This window comes from Pempheris klunzingeri, chromosome 24 (genome assembly GCF_042242105.1).
Source record: "Pempheris klunzingeri isolate RE-2024b chromosome 24, fPemKlu1.hap1, whole genome shotgun sequence".
Classification (NCBI taxonomy): Eukaryota; Metazoa; Chordata; class Actinopteri; order Acropomatiformes; family Pempheridae; genus Pempheris; species Pempheris klunzingeri.
The window spans coordinates 152719-175000 of record NC_092035.1 but is presented as its reverse complement, the minus strand read 5'-3'; the positions used below and the strand labels follow the sequence as shown (position 1 = coordinate 175000).

General features: G+C 49.7%; 4 protein-coding genes across 4 annotated transcripts in view; 3 read left to right on the top strand and 1 right to left on the bottom strand.

Moving 5' to 3' along the window:
- ftcd (formimidoyltransferase cyclodeaminase) overlaps positions 1 to 4158 on the top strand; it is a 7037-nt gene extending 2879 nt beyond the window's left edge. Inside the window, exons 4-14 of the mRNA XM_070855615.1 lie at positions 1 to 55; positions 325 to 504; positions 1410 to 1547; positions 1640 to 1771; positions 1872 to 1933; positions 2010 to 2136; positions 2211 to 2372; positions 2937 to 2980; positions 3457 to 3595; positions 3694 to 3789; positions 3868 to 4158. The exon at positions 1 to 55 is cut by the window's left edge and continues 34 nt beyond it. Of these exons, the coding sequence (XP_070711716.1) occupies positions 1 to 55; positions 325 to 504; positions 1410 to 1547; positions 1640 to 1771; positions 1872 to 1933; positions 2010 to 2136; positions 2211 to 2372; positions 2937 to 2980; positions 3457 to 3595; positions 3694 to 3789; positions 3868 to 3951 (1219 nt within the window). The 3' untranslated portion in view covers positions 3952 to 4158. The remainder of the gene's footprint in view (positions 56 to 324; positions 505 to 1409; positions 1548 to 1639; positions 1772 to 1871; positions 1934 to 2009; positions 2137 to 2210; positions 2373 to 2936; positions 2981 to 3456; positions 3596 to 3693; positions 3790 to 3867) is intronic.
- Positions 4159 to 11076: 6918 nt separating this feature from the next.
- Positions 11077 to 11766, bottom strand: LOC139223532 (putative claudin-25). The gene has a single exon (XM_070855465.1). It carries the CDS (start codon positions 11743 to 11745, stop codon positions 11077 to 11079), a length of 669 nt encoding a protein of 222 aa, XP_070711566.1. The 5' UTR covers positions 11746 to 11766.
- Positions 11767 to 13210: 1444 nt separating this feature from the next.
- dph3 (diphthamide biosynthesis 3) lies at positions 13211 to 15115 on the top strand. The gene is made up of 3 exons (XM_070855463.1): positions 13211 to 13379; positions 14587 to 14661; positions 14789 to 15115. The coding sequence occupies exons 1-3, from the start codon at positions 13272 to 13274 to the stop codon at positions 14864 to 14866; spliced, it is 261 nt and encodes an 86-aa protein (XP_070711564.1). The 5' UTR covers positions 13211 to 13271; the 3' UTR covers positions 14867 to 15115.
- A 371-nt stretch (positions 15116 to 15486) lies between these two features.
- Positions 15487 to 20588, top strand: cdk15 (cyclin-dependent kinase 15). Its single transcript, XM_070855462.1, has 13 exons — positions 15487 to 15579; positions 16799 to 16930; positions 17024 to 17118; positions 17406 to 17485; positions 17954 to 18048; positions 18291 to 18353; positions 18591 to 18714; positions 19101 to 19221; positions 19374 to 19467; positions 19624 to 19687; positions 19910 to 19958; positions 20070 to 20212; positions 20291 to 20588. Exons 1-13 carry the CDS (start codon positions 15523 to 15525, stop codon positions 20401 to 20403), a joined length of 1230 nt encoding a protein of 409 aa, XP_070711563.1. The 5' UTR covers positions 15487 to 15522; the 3' UTR covers positions 20404 to 20588.
- The last annotated feature ends 1694 nt before the right edge of the window (positions 20589 to 22282 follow it).

Genomic DNA, 22282 nt, shown 5'->3' with positions numbered 1-22282 from the left:
GAGGAGAAGCCTCCCGGCGGTGAGAGCCGGAGAGTACGAAGCTCTACCTGAGAAGGTGAGCCAGCGGCAGCCAATCAGACGGCTGAGCAGTCATTCATTTGAAAGTGTGGTCAGGAGAGCTGTAGAAGTGGTTTCCTGTGTGCTATTTTCAAAATAAAAGTCTTAGAAAGCCTCCCTCCATTCTTCCAAAATAAGAGCCAGTTAAAGTGGGTTCAGACTGTGTGTGTGTGTGTGTGTGTGTGTGTGTGTGTGTGTGTGTGTGTGTGTGTGTGTGTGTGTGTGTCAACTGATCACAGGCCACACGTGTTGTTTTGTCTCCTCCAGCTGAAGCGTGACGATTGGGCCCCTGACTTCGGCCCCACCTCGTTCGTGCCGTCGTGGGGCGCCACGGTAACCGGCGCCCGCAAGTTCCTCATCGCCTACAACGTGAACCTGATCGGGACCAAGGAGCAGGCTCACCGCATCGCCCTGGACATCCGGGAGCAGGGCAGAGGGAAGGACCAGGTGCATGCTGGGAGTCTACATCAACCATCCAATGAATGAGCTGCTTTATTTTACTCATTTATCGATTTCCTGGTTCAGAGATGGATATTGGCACCTACCACAACCAGGAAGTAGTGAGCCACCAGACTTCATTGACAAAAACGTTAATTTAGCTTCTCCGTTCATTGTGCTTCTGCTGCCTCAGTCAATGATTTAACATATTAACGAGGATCTGAACTCAACCTTTAAATACCAAAGTCCTTCAATAACAAACAAACCAAATGATGGAGGCAGCAGCAGACCAGCAGCTCCTGTGTCCTGTGAGCTAAAATCCCTGTTTTTGTGAATGGAGTCTGGTGTGTGAGCAGAGAGCGAAGAGAAAAGAAAACGAGCCAACTTCTCTCCTGATTTATCGTTTTCAGGATGTTCATTTAGTAAAGTATGGTCCATTTAGAGGAGGATACACCAGGAAGAGGGGGGTCGTTAGGGCGGGGCTACATGCTCACTGACCAATCAGAGGAGGGTCCTGACTGAACCGGACCAATCAGAGGAGGGTCCTGACTGAACCTGACCAATCAGAGGAGGGTCCTGACTGATCCTGACCAATCAGAGGAGGGTCCTGACTAAACCTGACCAATCAGAGGAGGGTCCTGATTGATCCTGGCCAATCAGAGGAGGGTCCTGACTGATCCTGACCAATCAGAGGAGGGTCCTGACTGAACCTGACCAATCAGAGGAGGGTCCTGATTGATCCTGACCAATCAGAGGAGGGTCCTGACTGATCCTGACCAATCAGAGGAGGGTCCTGACTGATCCTGACCAATCAGAGGAGGGTCCTGACTGATCCTGACCAATCAGAGGAGGGTCCTGTCTGTGAGGGTCTCACGTGTGTGTCTGTGTCTGTGTGTGTGTGTGTGTGTGTCCAGCCCGGCCTGCTGGGGGGGGTCCAGGCTCTCGGTTGGTACCTGGAGGAGGCCAACATGGCGCAGGTGTCCACCAACATCCTGGACTACGAGCTGACGCCGCTCCACCGGGTCTTCGAGGAGGTCTGCAAGGACGCCCAGGTCAGAGGCCGCCGCCGTGTGACCCGTGTGGGTGGTGGAGACAGTGTGTGTTTGTGACGTGTGTGTGTGTGTGTGTGTGTGTGTGTGTGCAGGGGCTGCGGCTGCCTGTGATTGGTTCTCAGGTGGTGGGACTCCTCCCCCTGAGGTCGGTGCTGGACGCCGCTGATTTCTACATCCAGAGAGACGGACTCTTCATCGTCGAAGAGGAGCACAAAGTCCGACTGGTGAGACCCCGCTTCCTCTATGATCACATGACCCTCTGAGACACGTGGCCGTCACCTGACCTGTGTGTGTGTGTGTGTGTGTGTGTGTGTGTGTGGTCAGGTGATCAGTAAACTGGGCCTGGACTCTCTCGGCCCGTTCGACCCCCGCCAGCGGATCATAGAGTGAGTTGCCAGCGAGCGGCCGAGGGTGACGGTGTGTCTTCGCCTGTCTGACATGGCGTCTGTGTTTCCTGTGCAGGTACATGGTGAGGTCACAGGACGACGGCCGCCTCGTCCGTCTGTCTCTGCAGCAGTTTGTCCGGAGCGTCGGCGCTCGGACGGCGGCCCCCGGTGGAGGATCGGTTTCTGCTGCCGTCGCTGCTCTGGTACGAAAAACAACTGCCTGAGCCTGAGGTCACTGAAAACACTCTTTAACTGTGTGTGTGTGTGCGTCCTGCAGGGGGCGGCGCTGGGCGCCATGGTGGGTCAGATGACGTACGGGAAGCGGCAGTTTGAGAACCTGGACGGTGTGATGAGGCGGCTGATTCCTCCGTTTCATCAGGCCATGAACGAGCTGCTCAACATGGTGGACGCCGACTCAGCGGCCTTCAACAGCTACATGGTGAGCAGAACGCCGCTAACGCTGTGACACCGCCAACATTCAGAGGCCCCGCCCCCACAGCTGATGTTGTCACTACAGAAACAGAGTCAGTATGCTAATGGTTAGCAGTCAGTATGCTAATGTTTAGCAGTCAATATACTAGTGGTTAGCAATCAGTATGCTAGTGGTTAGCAGTCAGTATGCTAGTGGTTAGCAGTCAATATGCTAATGGTTAGCAGTCAGTATGCTAATGGTTAGCAATCAGTATGCTAGTGGTTAGCAGTCAGTATGCTAGTGGTTAGCAGTCAGTATGCTAATGGTTAGCAGTCAGTATGCTAGTGGTTAACAGTCAGTATGTTAGTGATTAGCAGTCAATATGCTAGTGGTTAGCAATCAGTATGCTAGTGGTTAGCAGTCAATATGCTAATGGTTAGCAGTCAGTATGCTAGTGGTTAGCAGTCAATATGCTAGCTAGTGGCTAGCTCGCTGTGCTGTGGTTGTGTTTCCAGGACGCTGCTCTGCTCTGATGCAGGTGAATTAAAAATTGAAGGCTTGTGGGTAAAACGTGACTCGTTGTCGTTTCAGGCGGCGCTGAAGATGCCAAAGAGCTCCGCAGAGGAAGTGAAAAGGTGATCACTGCACCGTACCTCTCATGGTGCCCTTCCATCACACAGTTTTAGCTGTACTCGCCTCGGTTTGGGTCGTTTTCCATTACACCTGCGTACCACCTCAAAGTGGGGGGGTCGTCGTAGCAAGGCGGCCCGAAACTCCAGTGGCGTCATTAGTATGCGGCACAAACACAAACAGGACTGAGGACGTGGAGCGTTTGGTTTGCGTGGAGCCGTTTACCTCGTTCACAGAAATAACGAGTCGCTCTCATGACTCATCCAGTGATGTCACTCACTGGCCAATCAGTGGCCTGCAGTCTGGTGACGTCACATTTTCGGCTCGACTCGGCTTTGAACCCCGGCCGAGTAGGTACTAAAACAGTACCCGGTACCAGGTACCATCACCTAGTGGAGAACCCTACAGACCGAGCCGAATAGAGCCGAGTAGGTGCTAGTGGAAAAGCCCCATAAGTCACCTGTAACATGTCACCTGTCAGGCGGGAGGCGGCCCTGCAGGCGGGTCTCCAGCGGGCGGTGGGCGTCCCCCTGGCGTTGGCGGAGAGGATCAGTGTCCTCTGGCTGCCTCTTAAAGAACTCATTGTCTACGGAAACGTCGCCTGCAAGTCGGACGCTCAGGTGAGCAAACGCCAACGCATCATCACCTGTTGTGGACGGGCTCCTAATCGATCAGGACACCTGTGTGTGTGTGTGTGTGTGTGTGTGTGTGTTTCCAGGTGGCGGCGAAGGCGTTGGAGACGGCTGTTTTCGGGGCATATTACAACGTCACCATCAACCTGAGAGACATCACCGATGAGGCCTTCAAGATGGCGGTAAGTGCGCCACGGTGCCCATGTAATTGCGTCTCTTTTGACCCCGCCCACTCTCTCATGGCCCGTTTGTCGCCGCAGACTGAGAGCAGAGTGTTGGCGCTGCTGCAGGAGGCGAAGGAGAGCGCCGCCGCCGTCCTCCGAGCCGCCGAGGAGCCGAGCTGAGAGGAAACGCCCTCCTTTAACCGCAGAACCTCTGATTGGATGATTGTTATAGCAATGCACTCTGGGACTGGTGGCTCTCCTCTGTGCAGGAAGTCAGACCTTTTAGCTGCTAAACACTGTGCTCCTGTGATGACTCACCTGTCACCTGTCAGACAGGTGTGTTCATCCAACAGCTGGTTCTGTTTGCTGAAATAAAAGTTGGTCATGTAATAAGACGGAAATGATGATGAAGGTGATGAAGGTGTGTCCTTCGACACACGGGTGGTCCTGGTCCTGGTCCTGGTCCTCAAATGAACCAGCTGGTCTCTGAGGCTGAGCCCAGACCTTTTATAGTGGTGCAGGTTTTGGGGAATAATTTAAAGTGACGAAAACGGCAACCAAAAATGCCCGTCCGGCTAGCTAGCTTAGCAAGCTAGCTAGCCGGACTCACCTGGGCTCAGTTGGACTCACCTGTTCTCTGCTGCCTCCTCGTTGGAAATTCGGAAATTTGCAAGTTGAAATCGACACGAAACGGTTTTTGTTTTGTTTGTTTGTTTGTTTTGGTGTTTTAGTTCAGTTTTTGAGTTTTGTTTTTTGAAACCACACACACACACATTCAGCACACGCACACCTGAGTGACGTACCTCAGGTGCCTCAGTCGGGGTTCGATCTCACGTTTCCACATTGCAGGGCGGCGTCCTTCACCACTGGACCATCTTCAGCGCTGATCAACGGTAAGAACCTCAAAGAGGAAAGTTCACCTGCACAGAAACAAGATTACACACCTGAACCTGTTCACACCAAGACCTGTTCACACCGAGACCTGTTCACCTGTGGACCAGGTACACCTCGAAGGTATCATGATCAGGTAGAGCAGCTGTTCCTCAGACTGAAGGTTGTGGGTTCAAATCCCTCTTGTGCTTTTTAATTAGATAGTCTCTTATTGTGAAAAGCCGGTCTGGACAGACAAACAGGTAGTTCTTGGTTGAGCTCATCCACAGTGAAGCTCAGCAGGTAGAGAAGCTGCTTCATGGCCTGAAGGTTGAGGGTTCGAGTCTCACTTCTTTCATTAACTTGGCTCTTACTGTGAAAAGCTTAAAGATGTCTCTTATTGTGAAAAGCTTAAAGGAGTCTTTTATTATGAAAAGCTTAAAGGAGTCTCAGTGTATCCACAGTGCAGCTCAGCAGATAGAGCAGCTGTTCCTCATTTTGAGGGTTCAAATCCCTCTCATCCTTTTTTTAAAAGAGTCTCTTATTGTGAAAAGCTGGTCTGGAATGAGCGTAACAGACTGAACTAGGATCACTGAAACTGGTTTCATCAAACCAGTTCATGGTGTAACATGTTGACAGTGAAGCTCAGCAGGCAGAGAAGCTGACCTGAAGGTTGTTGGTTCAAATCCCACCTTTTTCATTAAGTCTCTTATTGTGAAAAGCATAACGGAGTCGATACTTCCTGTTGAGTCTGTTCTCTGTCTACAAAATATCTACAAAACCAAGATGGCGACGCCCCTAACTCCAAACTGGAGAACTCAAAATGGCCGCTGACAAACCAGTGAAGTGTGTCAGACAGGTGAGGGTTAACACAGGTGAAGGAGCTGTGACCTTCGTCTTCATCACATCTGTCCAACACACACACTAAGCTCACACACACACACACACACACACACACTCCGTCCCATGTGATCTACTCAATGACTTCCTGTCTTCTGTTGCTGTTGGACTCAGATGAAAATAAGCTTCTTTGTTCAAGGAGAACAATGTCACACACACACACACACACACACACACACACACACACACACACACACACACACACACACAATGTCACACACACACACACACAATGTCACACACACACACAATGTCACACACACACGCACACACACACAATGTCACACACACACACACACACACACACACACATACACACACACTCACACCCACACACACACACACAATGTCACACACACACTCACACACAATGTCACACACACTCACACACAATGACACACACACACACACACACACAGACACACCAGCCTGTGGTCACTGATGGTTACACCACATGTTCAGGGTGAATCCTGGACTCTGATTGGCTGCTGGCTGTCCGTCAAACCGTCTGTTCACCATGGCAACAGGGACGCCGTCACAGCCTCTGTTTGTAGTGCTAACATGCTAACATGTCCTCCTTCAGGTCCTCATCCTCAGCACACTGGATGGAGATCAGCTCACATCCCATTGGTTGACAGGTCACATGACCGTCCACTTGTTGGTGAGGGGTCACATGACCCTAAATCTTTTGAGCTGCTGGTTCTGAAACCTCCTGTCAGATTCTACTTCCTGTTTGTCAGCCGCACTCACTGTTACTGACTGGGAGTGCTGATAGCGTAGTGTTAGCTTTGTGGCTAACAGCCGCACTCACTGTTACTGACTGGGAGTGCTGATAGCGTAGCGTTAGCTATGTGGCTAACAGCCGCAGTCACTGTTACTGACTGGGAGTGCTAATAGCGTAGCGTTAGCTTTGTGGCTAACAGCCGCACTCACTGTACCTGACTGGGAGTGCTGATAGCGTAGCGTTAGCTTTGTGGCTAACAGCCGCACTCACTGTTACTGACTGGGAGTGCTGATAGCATAGCGTTAGCTTTGTGGCTAACAGCCACACTCACTGTTACTGACTCTGTTACTGACTGGGAGTGCTGATAGCGTAGCGTTAGCTATGTGGCTAACAGCCGCAGTCACTGTTACTGACTGGGAGTGCTGATAGCGTAGCGTTAGCTTTGTGGCTAACAGCTGAGTCCTGTCTGAGGCCGGTCCTACTCACTGGAGCATGAATGAGGAGGATGGAGACTGTTCCAGGTGTTAGTCAGACCCTCAGGAGGTGCCGCCTGTGGAAAACTTCAGACTTTGATCGTAAAACGTATGACAATAGAACTGGACGGTGTTTTTTTGTCTGGCAGGTGACCAGAGGGTGTCAGAGGGAGGGCGGCCCCCCAGGTGTGTTGTATGGCAGTGGGCAGGTGGGCAGGCGTTGCCCCGGCGACAGGATCAGGTCCCAGTGAACTCCCGGCCGAGGTCTCGTGCTCTGAAATGACTCTGAGAGTGTTTGTGCGTCCTGAGCTCCAAAGATAACGACTTTTATACGTCCTCACGTTTATCTTTGTTTTGGGGGCTGTTGTTCTTGGATGGCGAGGCTCCGCTGGAGATCAGCTCGGCTCCTTTTCCTTCCTGCCGCGGTTTGAGGTGATTAAACACATCAGGAGCCTCGTTTAACTTCCTAACGAGCCTGAAAACACAGCGGCAGGTCAGACGGTCCAGAAACAACACGTCTAATCCAACGTTTTCTTCAGGGTCAGGATCGCTGCAGAAAATATTACTGTTATTATCATTCTTATTCTTATAGTCATAATAATGATGATCATCATCACTCATTAAACCTGTGTCTGTGTCTCCGATGATGTTAAAAGTAGCTTCAGTGCTTCATGATCGTCAGCGAGCCTTTAAACTGGATGAATAAAGTTTTCTTCCACTTCAGCTGATTGATCAGTCAGAAAACAGATCACTGATCACCCTGAGGAACTTTTCCAGCCCTGTGTTTTGTCTGCAGGCTGCAGGCGGGGCACCAGCTGTTTTTCCAGACCTGGTCTCCGAGGGTCCGAGGTGGCAGCGTTTCCCTGTTTGGCTTCGTGATGAGAGCCGCGGGGAAACAATGTGAGTCTGAGGGGTTCACTTCCTGCCCGCCGACCGCCCCCCCAGGCCAGGTTCTTCTGAATCACGTCTCTATTGTCCCGAGAAGGAAAGGAGTAATTAAAGAGCAGCTGGGGGGCCGGAGATACCGCAGCGCCGGCCCTTTAATGTCTGCTGGGGGGGGGGTTGTCCCCGCCGGTTTAAGTGCCGTTGTGAAGACGGCACTTGGGCCGGCTGCAGCGTGGGGACCGCCGTCCTGCCGAGACCTCAGACCGCTTCCTGTGGGCGCCATTTAACATTTCTGTGTTCGCCATCTTTGTTTCCTGTTTTCTTCTTCACTCCAGTTTTTATAGTTCGATGGAGACGCTCCTTTAGCTTTCCCTTCGTCTACATGTCAGAACTCCTCGTCAACCTCACGCTGGCAACCTCACGTTGGCAATGTCACGCTGGCAACCTCACGCTGGCAACCTCACGCTGGCAACCTCACGCTGGCAACATCACGCTAACAACGTCACGCTGGCAATGTCACGCTGGCAACCTCACGCTGGCAACCTCACGCTAACAACCTCACGCTGGCAACCTCACGCTAACAACCTCACGCTGGCAACCTCACGCTAACAACCTCACGTTGGCAACCTCACGCTAACAACCTCACGCTGGCAACCTCACGCTAACAACCTCACGCTGGCAATGTCACGCTGGCAACCTCACGCTAACAACATCACGCTGGCAACCTCACGCTAACAACATCACGCTGGCAACCTCACGCTAACAACGTCACGCTGGCAATGTCACGCTGGCAACCTCACGCTAACAACATCACGCTGGCAACCTCACGCTAACAACCTCACGCTGGCAACCTCATGCTAACAACCTCACACTGGCAACGTCACGCTGGCAACCTCACGCTAACAACGTCACGCTGGCAACCTCACGTTGGCAACGACGAATATTCAACGTCCAGTTACTCTTTCAAAATAAAGCTCAGTGAGAAGCGTTTCAGGTGACTCGTGAGAAGTTACGGGTTACGTTTGGGAAAAGGTGACGACTGGGGGTCAAAATGAACGTGTTAGTTACCACAGTAACCAGAGAAGCTACGTGACGTGTGTAAAATGACACGTTGCTGAGGTCAAATGGTGCGGTTGCCGTGGTGACTGATGTGGATCCAGCTGATGGTCACAGATGGTTCAGCTGTGGCGAGGCGGCGGCCATAATGAGGTCATTGTGTCCCAGAACAAAGACGTCTGTCAGGCAGCGAGGCCTCCATCCGTCTGTCCATCTGTCCGTCTTTCCATCTGTCCGTCCGTCCATCTGTCGTCCATCCATCTGTCCGTCCATCCGTCCGTCCATCTGTCGTCCGTCCGTCCATCCGTCCGTCCGTCCATCTGTCGTCCGTCCGTCCATCCGTCCGTCCGTCCATCTGTCGTCCATCCGTCCGTCCGTCCGTCCGTCCATCTGTCGTCCATCCGTCCGTCCGTCCGTCCGTCCATCTGTCGTCCGTCTGTCCATCCATCTGTCGTCCATCCGTCCGTCCGTCCATCTGTCGTCCGTCCATCTGTCCGTCCATCTGTCGTCCATCCATCTGTCCGTCCATCCGTCCGTCCATCTGTCGTCCGTCCGTCCATCCGTCCGTCCGTCCATCTGTCGTCCATCCGTCCGTCCGTCCATCTGTCGTCCATCTGTCCGTCCGTCCGTCCGTCCATCTGTCGTCCGTCTGTCCATCTGTAAGTCCATCCGTCCGTCTGTCCGTCCGTCCGTCCACCCGTCCATCTGTCCGTCCGTCAGTCCGTCCGTCCGTCCGTCTGTCCATCCGTCCGTCCATCTGTCGTCCATCCGTCCGTCTGTCCGTCCGTCCGTCCGTCAGTCCGTCCGTCCGTCTGTCCATCCGTCCGTCCATCTGTCGTCCATCCGTCCGTCCGTCCGTCTGTCCATCCGTCCGTCCGTCCATCTGTCGTCCATCCGTCCGTCTGTCCGTCTGTCCATTCATTCCTTCATTATTCGGGGATGAGCGGCCAGCAGCCAATGAGACATCTGTGACACCAACAGGAAGTGAGAACCTTTAGGAGTGAAGTTGGAACAGCTGCTCTGAGCAAGGAGCCAATCAGAGGCTGGTGTTCGTGTACGGCGAGCAGGAGGCGCCAAATATGATCAGTGGCGTTAAAGGTGTGACAGCTTCCTGCAGCGTCTCTCACAGCGCTGATGGTTCTAGTGTTTGTGGCAGGTGAGCCGGCTGGTCGCCGCCTGTCGGCCATCTTGAAACAACTTGTTTGATAAATGGAGGAAAAAAGAAACAAGTCTGATTCATTCAGCGTCTTTATTCTCAAGCTGCTTTACAATCGTCTGCTGAGACTCAAAGCGTCATAATAATCAATAATGATCAATAATCATAACAGCGGTTGCTCTCTGATTGAACAGGAAGTGATTTTAAACACATCAGCAGCTTCTTCTTCTTCTTTGAACATGAAACCACAAACAAATAAAATGTGTGATGTTTGGTCTGAAACCAGACTCCATTCATTTTTCTCCTAATTTAACTCATGAAGACGTTTTAAGATAATGTTGATAACTGAGTCTTTTATATATTTTAGAATCAATAAATCACCTTTTGTTGCTGCGAATAAACACGAGAAAAAGATAGAAAGGGATTTAATCATGTTACACAGGAAACAGACACAAACGGAGCCAATAAAACAGGAAACAGCAGCACGTTTTGTCTCTGGCTCCAGAAAACACAACAAAATGTCCGAATGATTGAAACTGAGACGATGAAATGATTTAAACACATTTATGGAGGAAAAAAAGATGTTAAACTGGTTTGAGCTTTAAACTGAGCGGCTGTGCAGCCAAACTTTGTTCAAATAAAACTTTATTTACTAACGCTACTACTTTAACTTAATTTATTTCAGATCTCAAAGTTTCCAAAGAGTCTGAACTGTGACCAGATGAATTCTGGGTAAATTTGTGCAAAATGATGCTCCAACAGGAACAAATCCACGTTTTGTGTTTTTCCTTTGAGCTCCAAAGTCCAAAAGTGACATCCAGAAAGAGAACAAAGCTGCAGTAAAAGTGCTTATTTTCTCAATGGAGTTCTTCATTACAGTTTTAAATTGTTTAAAAGTCCACAGTTTGCAGCATTTGACATTTTTAGTTTAGAAATTGTTTGTGAGTCATTAAAAAACTCCACAGTTCCCAATGTGGGGGTGAATTTAGGGGAAATGTGTCCAAAATGATCTGAGTTTGAATATTTCACATTTTATTTGTGAATTTGTTAAAAACAGACTGAAACAGTTTTGTTCTCTTCTGTCTGAGTTCAGTGTCTCTGGCTGCAGTAAAACGCTCTTTTTCTCAGTGAGGTTCTGAAAAAACACTAAAAAACACTTTTCTTCTCTTTCGTCTCTTCTGGATTTCGGAGCTGCGTGAGGGAGCCAAGGTCAGGGGTCGGCTCCGGGGGCGCCGGTGGACTCAGACGTACTCGCACCTGGTCCTGACGGGGGGGCGCCGCCGCTGCACCCTCACCAGGGGGCCAGGGACGGGTGCGCTCCAGTTTTCCTTCCGCAGACAGAAACAGGAAGTGAGCAGCAGCGTTCCCGCCATCAGGTGAAGAACGCCGGCCGTCCAGCCGCAGAACAGAGCGTCCCCAAACTCCCAGCGCGGCACCAGCTCCGGCAGCGAGTCGTCGAAGAACCGCACGACCGCCAGGTGGGCGATATACGAGACCGGGACGAGGCCCAGCACGCCGGCCGCCAGGCACAGCGCGCCCCCCGCCATCCTCATCGCCCTCTTGCAGCGGAGGTCCTCCATGCGCTGCTGGCAGCCATTGACCACGTGCATGCCGGGGATGGCGAGCAGTAGTCCGAGCAGCCCGGCGGCCAGCGCGGCGCACATGAGGATGCGGGCGAGCTTGATGTCGGGCGACAGGCCCAGCAGGCTGTCGTAGGGCCGACACTCCAGCACCCCCAGCTCCTGCACCACGCAGGTCTCCCACAGCCCCAGCTCGTAGCTCTCGGTGGGCAGCAGCTCGGTGGACAGCGTGAGCCACGTGGACATCAGGGTGGTGGCGAGGGAGCACAGCCACGCCGCCGCCGCCACCAACACCCCCGACAGCTCCAGAGCCTGAACACTTGGGTCCATGACGGCGCCGCTCCGAGTCTCTGGATCCCCGGGTCTCCTGCCGGTCCCGCTCTTTACCGCCCTGCCTCCCTCGCCGTCAGGGGGGGAGGGCTCCTCGCCGGGCCACGACTCCTGCAGCGAACATCCTGAGCGGGCTGCCAGCGACGGCAGCGGCTCGGAAGAAGCCCTTCGTAGAGTCAACAGAGCTGAGAGGAGAGCTGTGTCCCTGCCAAGCCCCGACCCCCCCCCCCCCCCCCCCCCCCCCCCCAGCCTCCCCCCCCCACACATCAGGCGGGCCGGAGAAAGTGATTGGCCGGCGCTGGGAACAACAGCATCATTGAGCCGGCGGTCGCCTGCTCGCAGGATGTCGTTCAAACACAGACAGGATGTGATCAGCGCCCAGCTCGGGCCTCGGTCCTTTGAAGCCGACGGCTTCCCTGCTTTGTGTGCCCCCCCAGCAGGAACCCCCCCCCCCCAGTCAGGAGGCGTTTAACTTGATCTGCTCAGGCTTTGTTCACGTCATCGTCATTAAGGCAGAGAAAACAGGAAGAGACCTGCAGGTCAAATCTGTCCACGAGTCCACTGAGAAAACACCCAAGTCATGATTCATAATCAATAACACTGATTGATGATTCATAATCAATAACACTGATTGATGATTCATAATCAATAACACTGATTGATGATTCATAATCAATAACACTGATTGATGACTCATACTTTTCTAATACCAGCTAAATTATCCACAACCTTTTTTTAATATATATAAACCTATTTATATATATAAATATATATAAATATATATATATATATATATATTTATATATATATATATATATATATATATATATATATATATATATATATATATATATATATATATATAAATATATATAAATATTTATATATATATTTATATATATATATAAATATATATATAAATATATATAAATATATATATAAATATATATAAATATATATATATATTCCGTTAGTTTAGGACTTACAATAATGTGGATCATCTATTAAACAGCACTGAATGTTGAATGAATGAATAGTTAGTTTCTTTAACTTCTGGATGTCTGTTGAAGACACAGACTTAACTTTGGTTGGATGTCTTCTGGTGAATTACACTTCGTCCTTAAACAACTGAAGCAGATTTATTAACCTGTTAACAGGTTCGAGGGTTTTTCTGCTTCAGGTCATCGGTTTGTCTCGTGTTTGTCAGATAAACGTAGTGAAGGAACATAGAAGTCATATTCAGACAGAATTATCTACATTAAGTCCCATAGAGCTGTAACAAAGTCCTCTTTCATCTCCGTGCAGAACACCATTCAGAAAAAGCTCATTTTAAGGGCTTCCTTTGTCCAGCTGCTGGTTTGTGGCGCCATCTGCTGGATTCAGTGAGAACTACAAAGCAGCGGTACTTCCGCTAAGTGTGTGACGCACAGCTTTGATTGCGTCATCACCCCGCGCCGCTCCTCACGCTGTCACAGATGCTGAGCTGACGGAGTTCTCGTGGATTCTTCCGCTCAACTTTCGGAAAAATGTCGGTTTTTCACGACGAGATAGAGATCGAGGACTTTGAGTATGACGAGGACACGGAGACGTTTTACTTTCCGTGTCCCTGCGGAGACAAATTCGCCATAACTAAAGTAAGACACTGAAGGCTAACAGCTAACAGCCCCTCATCCGCCGTACGGACCGACTTTACGCCAAACTCCATGTAAATATCATGTCATTTTAAGTTGTTCCTCTTCAACGGTCTGCTCATGTTAGAGCCAGAGAGTGTTTGAATGCTTTTGCCATTCAAAGTGTTCTGCTGAATTGGTCAGGATGTATTGATCATTTGTATTGATATATAAAAGTTCTTAAACTGTGTTTTCTAAGAAAGTGATCAGAAAGCAGCCTCATAAAAACGTTAGATTTTAAATGGAGTTTGGTGTTTAGTGTGTATTGTACAAGTCCACTCTTTCCTTCAAACTTTGACTGATAGAAAATAATAATGCAGTCAGACTGCACAAACTGCCGTCAGCCTGAGGTTTCCCTTCAGTGGCATCAAGTGATCAGTGAAGTGCAGGAGTTTTCACTTCTGGTGAAGATTTTCTGATCATTTGTTTTGATATTTCAAACCTCTGATATGTTTAGCAGGGAGTTATGGCAAAGATGAGATTTCATATTTGTTTCATGAAGTTTGGCTGCTTGTTTTTATTACAGAAGCTTAAAACCCCTCTGATGTTGATAGTTTTGTCCGATCACAGCCCTCCTGTGGGGAACTTCTTCTTCTTCTCAGAGGGTTGTCAGGTCTTCTCAGGTCTTCTCAGGTCCTCTAAGAGGGTTGTCAGGTCTTCTCAGGTCCTCTCAGAGGGTTGTCAGGTCTTCTCAGGTCTTCTCAGGTCCTCTCAGAGGGTTGTCAGGTCTTCTCAGGTCTTCTCAGAGGGTTGTCAGGTCTTCTCAGGTCCTCTCAGAGGGTTGTCAGGTCTTCTCAGGTCTTCTCAGGTCCTCTCAGAGGGTTGTCAGGTCTTCTCAGGTCTTCTCAGGTCCTCTCAGAGGGTTGTCAGGTCTTCTCAGGTCCTCTCAGAGGGTTGTCAGGTCTTCTCAGGTCTTCTCAGGTCCTCTCAGAGGGTTGTCAGGTCTTCTCAGGTCCTCTCAGAGGGTTGTCAGGTCTTCTCAGGTCCTCTCAGGTCCTCTCAGAGGGTTGTCAGGTCTTCTCAGGTCTTCTCAGGTCCTCTCAGAGGGTTGTCAGGTCTTCTCAGGTCTTCTCAGGTCCTCTCAGAGGGTTGTCAGTAAATGAGGACGTAGAGTTTGTATATTTTCCAGTGGAGTTTGGTTTGAGGTGAAGATCGCCGTCTCTGTTCACAGGAGGATCTGGAGAACGGCGAGGAGGTGGCGACGTGTCCGAGCTGCTCGCTCATCGTTAAAGTCATCTATGATCAGGTGAGACCTCGGGTCACATGATGGAGAAGCTCCACGCTGGTGGGGGGTTTATTTATGTCTTCATTTCAGTATTTAATTTTTAAAAAGCCAGACAGGAAGTGGCTGACACGTGTGCTTCCTGTTTCAGGAGTTGTTCCTGTCGGGAGAAATCATCGCCGCTCCGTCGTCGTCTTCAGAAACCAAAGTGGAGCTGGTTCAGTCCTGACCCCCCCCCGCTGACCCTCCGTCTACAGAACCACCAACTGTAAACCCACGGACCGCCCCTTTAAACCCACGGACCGCCCCTTTAAACCCACTCCTTCTTCTTCTGTGGTTTTTCTCCTCAAACTTTATTGAAACAACCTTGTGACTAAGTGACAGAGACACTGCGTTCAGGGGCAGCTGGGAAACCACAGCCTGTCGTGTTTCTTTAAAGTGAAATGCACCTTTATTAAAGCAGTTTGTTTCCATCAGACTCTGGTTATTGATTGAACTTTAAAGGCACATTTCACCCAAAACATCTGAATGTTCTTTAATGTGAGTGATGAAGAGCTGCAGTGACCGACTGTGGCCACCGGGGGGGGCGGGGGGGGGGGATAATGGAGCCTGTTGTTCTGACCTGGGAGGGGGGGGGGAGGGGGGGTCATGGGACTGTGTTTGCTCGTCCTGAAGTGTGTGAGTCATATGAGACAGAGAGGAAGGAGGAGGAAGAGAAGAGAAGGAGAGAAGATGGAGGAGTCGTCCCGGTGGGTGAGGGAGGCCGGGAGGTGGGTGAGGGAGGCCGGGAGGTGGGTGAGGGAGGCCGGGAGGTGCTGCTGTGGTGAAGAAGAGGAGGAGGAGGGGGAGAAAGATGGGAGGCAGGAAGTAGAGGAAGAGGAGGAGATGAAGGAGCTCAGCTTGAAGAAGAGCCGGAGCTCGACCTCACTACCGCCTGCTGAGGTACTAATACTACTGAAGTACTACGGTAGGAGTACTAGTACTAATGTGGGAGTAACTGTACTACTGTGGGAGTACTAGTACTACTGTGGGAGTAACTGTACTACTGTGGGAGTACTACTACTACTGTGGGAGTAACTGTACTACTGTGGGAGTACTAGTACTACTGTGGGAGTAACTGTACTACTTTGGGAGTACTAGTACTACTGTGGGAGTAACTGTACTACTGTGGGAGTACTACTACTACTGTGGGAGTAACTGTACTACTGTGGGAGTAACTGTACTACTGTGGGAGTACTACTACTACTGTGGGAGTAACTGTAGTACTGTGGGAGTAACTGTACTACTGTGGGAGTAACTGTACTACTGTGGGAGTAACTGTACTACTGTGGGAGTAACTAGTACTGTGGGAGTAACTGTACTACTGTGGAAGTACTAGTACTACTGTGGGAGTAACTGTACTACTGTGGGAGTAACTGTAGTACTGTGGGAGTAACTGTAGTACTGTGGGAGTAACTACTACTGTGGGAGTAACTAGTACCGTGGGAGTAACTGTACTACTGTGGAAGTACTAGTACTACGGTGGGAGTCACTGTACTACTGTGGGAGTAACTGTACTACTGTGGGAGTAACTGTAGTACTGTGGGAGTAACTGTACTACTGTGGGAGTACTACTACTACTGTGGGAGTAACTGTAGTACTGTGGGAATAACTGTACTACTGTGGGAGTAACTGTACTACTGTGGGAGTACTAGTACTACTGTGGGAGTAACTGTAGTACTGTGGGAGTAACTGTAGTACTGTGGGAGTAACTGTACTACTGTGGGAGTAACTGTACTACTGTGGGAGGAACTGTACTACTGTGGGAGTACTAGTACTACTGTGGGAGTAACTGTAGTACTGTGGGAGTAACTGTACTACTGTGGGAGTACTACTACTACTGTGGGAGTAACTGTACTACTGTGGGAGTACTAGTACTACTGTGGGAGTAACTGTACTACTGTGGGAGTACTAGTACTACTGTGGGAGTACTAGTACTACTGTAGAAGTACTAGTACTATGGGAGTAACTGTATTACTGTGGGAGTACTAGTACTACTGTAGAAGTACTAGTACTACTGTGGGAGTATTAGTACTACCGTAGAAGTACTAGTACTACTGTATGAGTTGTGTCTTTAAGAAGGGTTTTAGTTTTTAAGGTGTTTTGTCACCCGGTCCCCCAGCTGGATCTGGACCGGTCCGGCTCCCACCCCCACTGGTTCCACACCCTTCAGTCCCGGCGGCTCCGAGTGCAGCGAGGACGCAGCAACAGTGACCCGCTGGGAGGGAACGCCGCCCAGGACCACTTCACCTGGGTCAGTCCTGCCCCCCCCCCCCCAGTACCTGTCCAGGTCCCCCCCCCCCTCATTAGATAACAGGGTTTTGATGGACTCGTGTCCTCTGAACAGAAACCGGGTCTGCAGTTTGGAGCCGCTCAGTCCTACGTCAGTCTGGAGAAGCTCGGAGAAGGAGCCTACGCCTCCGTCTACAAGGGGGTCAGCAGGTCAGTCCGGACAGGGACCACTGACTGGGACCAGGACCACTGACTGGGACCAGAACCACTGACTGAGACCAGGACCACTGACTGGGACCAGGACCACTGACTGGGACCAGAACCACTGACTGAGACCAGGACCACTGACTGGGACCAGGACCACTGACTGGGACCAGAACCACTGACTGAGACCAGGACCACTGACTGAGACCAGGACCACTGACTGGGACCAGGACCACTGACTGGGACCATGTTTTGGTCTGTGGTTGTGACCAAAGTGTTTTTGTGTGGTGGAGGATCAACGGGCAGCTGGTGGCTCTGAAGGTGATTCACATGAAGACGGAGGAGGGAGTCCCATTCACCGCCATCAGAGAGGGTAACACACACTGTAACACACACTGTAACACACACGCTGTAACACACACTGTAACACACTGTAACACGCTGTAACACACGCTGTAACACACACTGTAACACACACCGTAACACACTGTAACACACTGTAACACGCTGTAACACACACTGTAACACACACTGTAACACACACCGTAACACACTGTAACACACTGTAACACACGCTGTAACACACACTGTAACACACACTGTAACACACTGTAACACACACTGTAACACACTGTAACACACACCGTAACACACTGTAACACACTGTAACACACGCTGTGACTCACACTGTGACTCACACTGTAACACACTGTAACACACTGTAACACACACTGTAACACACGCTGTGACTCACACTGTAACACTAACACACACAATGTAACACACATTCTGTAATACTGTGTAATACACTGTGTAACTCACTGTATGTGTGTGTGTGCAGCGTCTCTGCTCAAAGGTCTGAAACACGCCAACATCGTCGTCCTCCATGACATCATCCACACCAGAGAGTCTCTGACCTTCGTCTTCGAATACGTGGTGAGGAAGACGTTGGCGCCGTGACATCAATCAATCAATCAATCTTCAGCACTAACAGAATGTGACTAACAGATCAGCAGGATGATATCATTGAAAAACATGACGAGTGGCCGACGATCCTCAGCAGTGTGACCGACACTAACCAATAGATAACTAACCAATAGATAACTAACCAATAGATAACTAACCAATAGATCGGTGTGTCTGACGTCTCGCCGCTTTCTTCTTCGTGTGTTCCGCAGCAGACGGACTTGGCCCAGTACATGACCCAGCACCCTGGAGGACTGAACTCGCACAACGTCCGGGTTCGTTCACACCTGACCCGCTGCCCGCAGTAATCAATAATCGATAGGACGGTACCGCCGGGATAGACAGCGATCAATAATCAACAGCATTCAATAATTAACAGTGATCAATAATCAACAGTGATCAATAGGTCACAGAACAAATAGTTTCCACTGTAAAAAGTGACCAAATCAATAAGGATAAAATCAGTCTAATCAATATGTGACCATATTTAATATATGTGTCTGTTCTCATAGATCTTCATGTTCCAGCTGCTGCGAGCGCTCTGCTACATCCACAGCCGGAGGATCCTCCACCGAGACCTGAAGCCGCAGAACCTCCTCATCAGCTACCTGGGAGAACTCAAGATGGCCGACTTCGGTCAGAACCATCAGAGGGCCTCAGGGCGGAGCTCCATCAGAGGGCGGAGCTCCACCCACAGGCCTTCAGAGGGCCTCGGGGCGGAGCTCCACCCACAGGCCATCAGAGGGCCTCTGGGCGGAGCTCCACCCACAGGCCATCAGAGGGCCCCCAGGCACCTTTATCAATCGTCTCTCATCAATAAAAAAACTCATGCTCAGGTTATCGATAGCAGCTCAATCACACGTTTCATGTCGTTGCTAAACGGTTAGCGATGCTGAAGTACAGCAAGAAAATTAACGTCAAACTGGCCTTCAAATTAAAAGCGTGATGTGTAATAATAACCGTCTCCTCCTCCTGCTGGTTCTGACTGGACCCCCGTGTCTGGTTCTGGGTTCTGGGTTCAGGTCTGGCTCGGTCCAAATCCATACCCAGTCAGACGTTCTCGTCGGAGGTGGTGACGCTGTGGTACCGCCCCCCCGACGTCCTGCTGGGCTCCACAGATTACTCCACAGCTCTGGACATGTGGTCGGTGCCCATTCACTCCTCAGGCTCTCATCTCGTAACATAAATAAAACCTTCATGTTATTATTATTGAACCTTGGAGAACGTTTGTTTATTGTATCTCACATAAACAGAGGAGAGGCAGGTTTGAATAAAGTTTTGTGTGTTTGGATCAGGGGGGCTGGGTGCATCTTCGTTGAGATGCTGCAGGGGGCGCCGGCGTTCCCTGGTGTCGCCGACGTGTTCGAACAACTCCAGAAGATCTGGATGGTGAGGACGAGCCAGCAGGCGTGATCGAGGACTTTTAACGTGTTCAATTAAAGTGTTCTATCCCTGTTTGGCTCATTAACGATGTATAAACATACATTAATAACATTTATAATATTTGAAAAATATTTAAAAAGCTGCTGTCTGCTTGTCCTGCAGGTCCTCGGCGTTCCCTCTGAGGTCACCTGGCCTGGAGTCAGCCAGCTGCCCAACTACAGACCAGGTCAGTTAGCCCCGCCTACTTCCTGTCCCCACAGCCAATCACAGGCCAAGCAGCCAATCAATCAGCCAATGGTTTAATTACATTTATGGTTGTTTTTAAACTATTTGATTCATTTACTTTAACCGTTAACCATTGTGGCTAATAAATATTTTCTCTGAGCTGTGATGTGTTTATTGTTGCTGTCTGCTGGTCTGGGCTCTCATTGTCTCCTTCTGTCCTCAGAGTGGTTCGATCACTCGGAGCCGAAGCCCTTCAGGACCATCTGGAAAAGGTACGGAAAATATGGACCAGGTTGGACCAGGTCCTCCTGTAGTCTGGATCAGTCTGGACCAGGTTGGACCAGTTCCCTCCCCTTCAGTCTGTTTCTGTTGTTCTGGTTCAGGTTGAACCAGCTGCCCTATAAGACCGAGGACCTGGTCCAGAGGATGCTGAAAGGGATCCCCACAGACCGGATCTCGGCGCAGGACTCCCAGCAACACCCGTACTTCAGCACGCTGCCTCCTCCCATCATGCACCTGCGGGACAGTACGTCAGCTGACCTCTGACCTGCTGATTTATTGGTCTGATCACAAACTGACCTCCTTCTTCTTCTGTGGTTTTCAGCTGTGTCCATCTTCAAGGTTCCCGGCATCCATCTGGAGACGGAGGTCAGAGATATTTTCCACCCGGGGCGGAAGGTCAGAGGCCCCCTGCTTCCCACCGCCAAGTGCTGGTGACCAAAAGGCGAGCATCTCAATCTGGTTTAACAAGCCCGTTAGTGAATTTAATCTGACATGATGTTTAGTCCCTCAGTCCCTAGGTAGCATTCGTTAGCATTCGTTAGCATTCGTTAGCAGGATTTATTCATGTGTTTGGATGATGAATTCCCCTGAAACTCTTCATGAATATTGAATGAATCTTTATGTTCTTGTACCAAACTTCTGTTGACAAACAGAAAATAAAAACGTAGGTTAAAGAGTCGTTTTCTTCTCTGTCATGATGTCGTCTGTCCATGTTTGAGGATTAAAGCTGTTATAATTACTCGTCCCATCAGATTAAACCACACTTTTCTCAACTCAAACAGGAATCTATTAAAAACATCACATCCTAAAAGATAAAGAACAAACACGAGGAAACATGAACGAGAACAAACAGGCAGAAAAAGTTATCTTCGTGGACGTCGTGCTTTCGATTAACTGAACGGAAACTTCAAACTTTTCTTTTTTTCTTTTGACGTGATGTTTTTGAATCTGAGCTTCAATCACAATCAAATTTACCGTCCGAGTTCCTTTGAATTTAGAAACTTTCTCTTGTTTTTACCACGAACAGCTAAGCTAGTTAGCCGTGTGTGGCTAGCCTGAGCTAAGTCTAAAACTAAAGCGGCGTCCTCGTCAGGCCAGCAGGTGGCGACAGTACGTTAAACACCACAGAAGAAGAGTGCGGGCAGACGTTAGCGTACAGAGCGGTGGATACATGGAAACACAGACTTAAACCAGCAGCAACCAACACACAAACCGTTAGCCGCCATCTTGTTACCATGACTACCTTAATCAGGTGCTCATCATCATCACCACGACGACGAAGAAGCTCCCCCTCCCTTAAAGTCATAACCTGGAGGATTCTTCTTTGTTCCGCCACAGACGGTCGGAGGAGGAAGCGGCCGAACAAATGAGAAAAAAATAAAACTTCAGAAAGTTCAAACACAAACTCGTTCAGACGATCAAACGGTCCTGGAAGACGCCGCCTGACGTCTGAAAACACGATGCTGCGTCCTGTCGGTCCGTCGACGATCGAATGTTTCCACACAACGAATGAACAGAATCACTTTGTTTTGGTCTCAAACTTTAATTTGTTTGTCAGAAGCTTAAAATTAGCATTTTTTAGCGACTTCAATGAAGCCGCGGACAAAAACACAGAAGTTGAACAAAAACTCGTCGGGCGAGTTGTTTTGAAGAAGTTCGTAGAAAAATCTGTGACTTGTGTTTGATTCTTGTGACTGACAGGAAGTCAAAGGAGGGACTTTGATTGATCGGAGAGATAAAAGAGGAGGAAGAAGGTGTTTGTGCATATTTAACTGTGTTTGTGTTTTCTGATATCGTTTGATGAGAGAAAATTCATTCACGCCGCTCGAACAAATATAAATAAATCAAAATGCGCAGCAGCCTTTGATTTCTGACTCAAGTTATTTTTAATCCCCAAAACTTTTTTGTTCGGTTTCTCTCAGTAAACTTTAAATTTGAGTTCCTTCACTTTCAGCACGTTGTCGTGTCAAAGCTAATACATATTAGAATAATAACAACGACGCTAAAACGGACCACAGTGTTTATTTAAAACGGAGCTAACGCCAGACCTTTTGAGCGTCTGTTTTACCACGTAAACAAATACTTTTGAGTCCTGCTAAAGCTAACGTAGCTAGCTTAGCAGAGTAGCTGTAGCTGCCATCAACAAGACAGAGCAAACACCAAACGGCTAAAACAAGAGAGCTAGCCTGTCGTGACAGTCCACCTCCTCAAAGCCCATCTGAACCTCCTGAAGGACTCCCAAAACCCTCTCAAGGACTCCAGGATGCTCTTCAAGGCCCCAAAGAAGCTCCCCAAGGATTACCAAACCTTCAGG

Excerpts from the sequence above, each read along its gene's own strand:
- LOC139223532 (XM_070855465.1), bottom strand. The coding sequence starts at position 11,745 with ATGGACCCAAGTGTTCAGGCTCTGGAGCTGTCGGGGGTGTTGGTGGCG.
- dph3 (XM_070855463.1), top strand. The coding sequence starts at position 13,272 with ATGTCGGTTTTTCACGACGAGATAGAGATCGAGGACTTTGAGTATGAC. Across the intron at positions 13,380-14,586 it reads ACAAATTCGCCATAACTAAA|GAGGATCTGGAGAACGGCGA; the intron begins GTAAGACACTGA and ends CTCTGTTCACAG. Across the intron at positions 14,662-14,788 it reads TTAAAGTCATCTATGATCAG|GAGTTGTTCCTGTCGGGAGA; the intron begins GTGAGACCTCGG and ends TTCCTGTTTCAG.
- cdk15 (XM_070855462.1), top strand. The coding sequence starts at position 15,523 with ATGAAGGAGCTCAGCTTGAAGAAGAGCCGGAGCTCGACCTCACTACCG. Across the intron at positions 18,049-18,290 it reads CCTTCGTCTTCGAATACGTG|CAGACGGACTTGGCCCAGTA; the intron begins GTGAGGAAGACG and ends TGTGTTCCGCAG. Across the intron at positions 18,715-19,100 it reads ACTCAAGATGGCCGACTTCG|GTCTGGCTCGGTCCAAATCC; the intron begins GTCAGAACCATC and ends TTCTGGGTTCAG.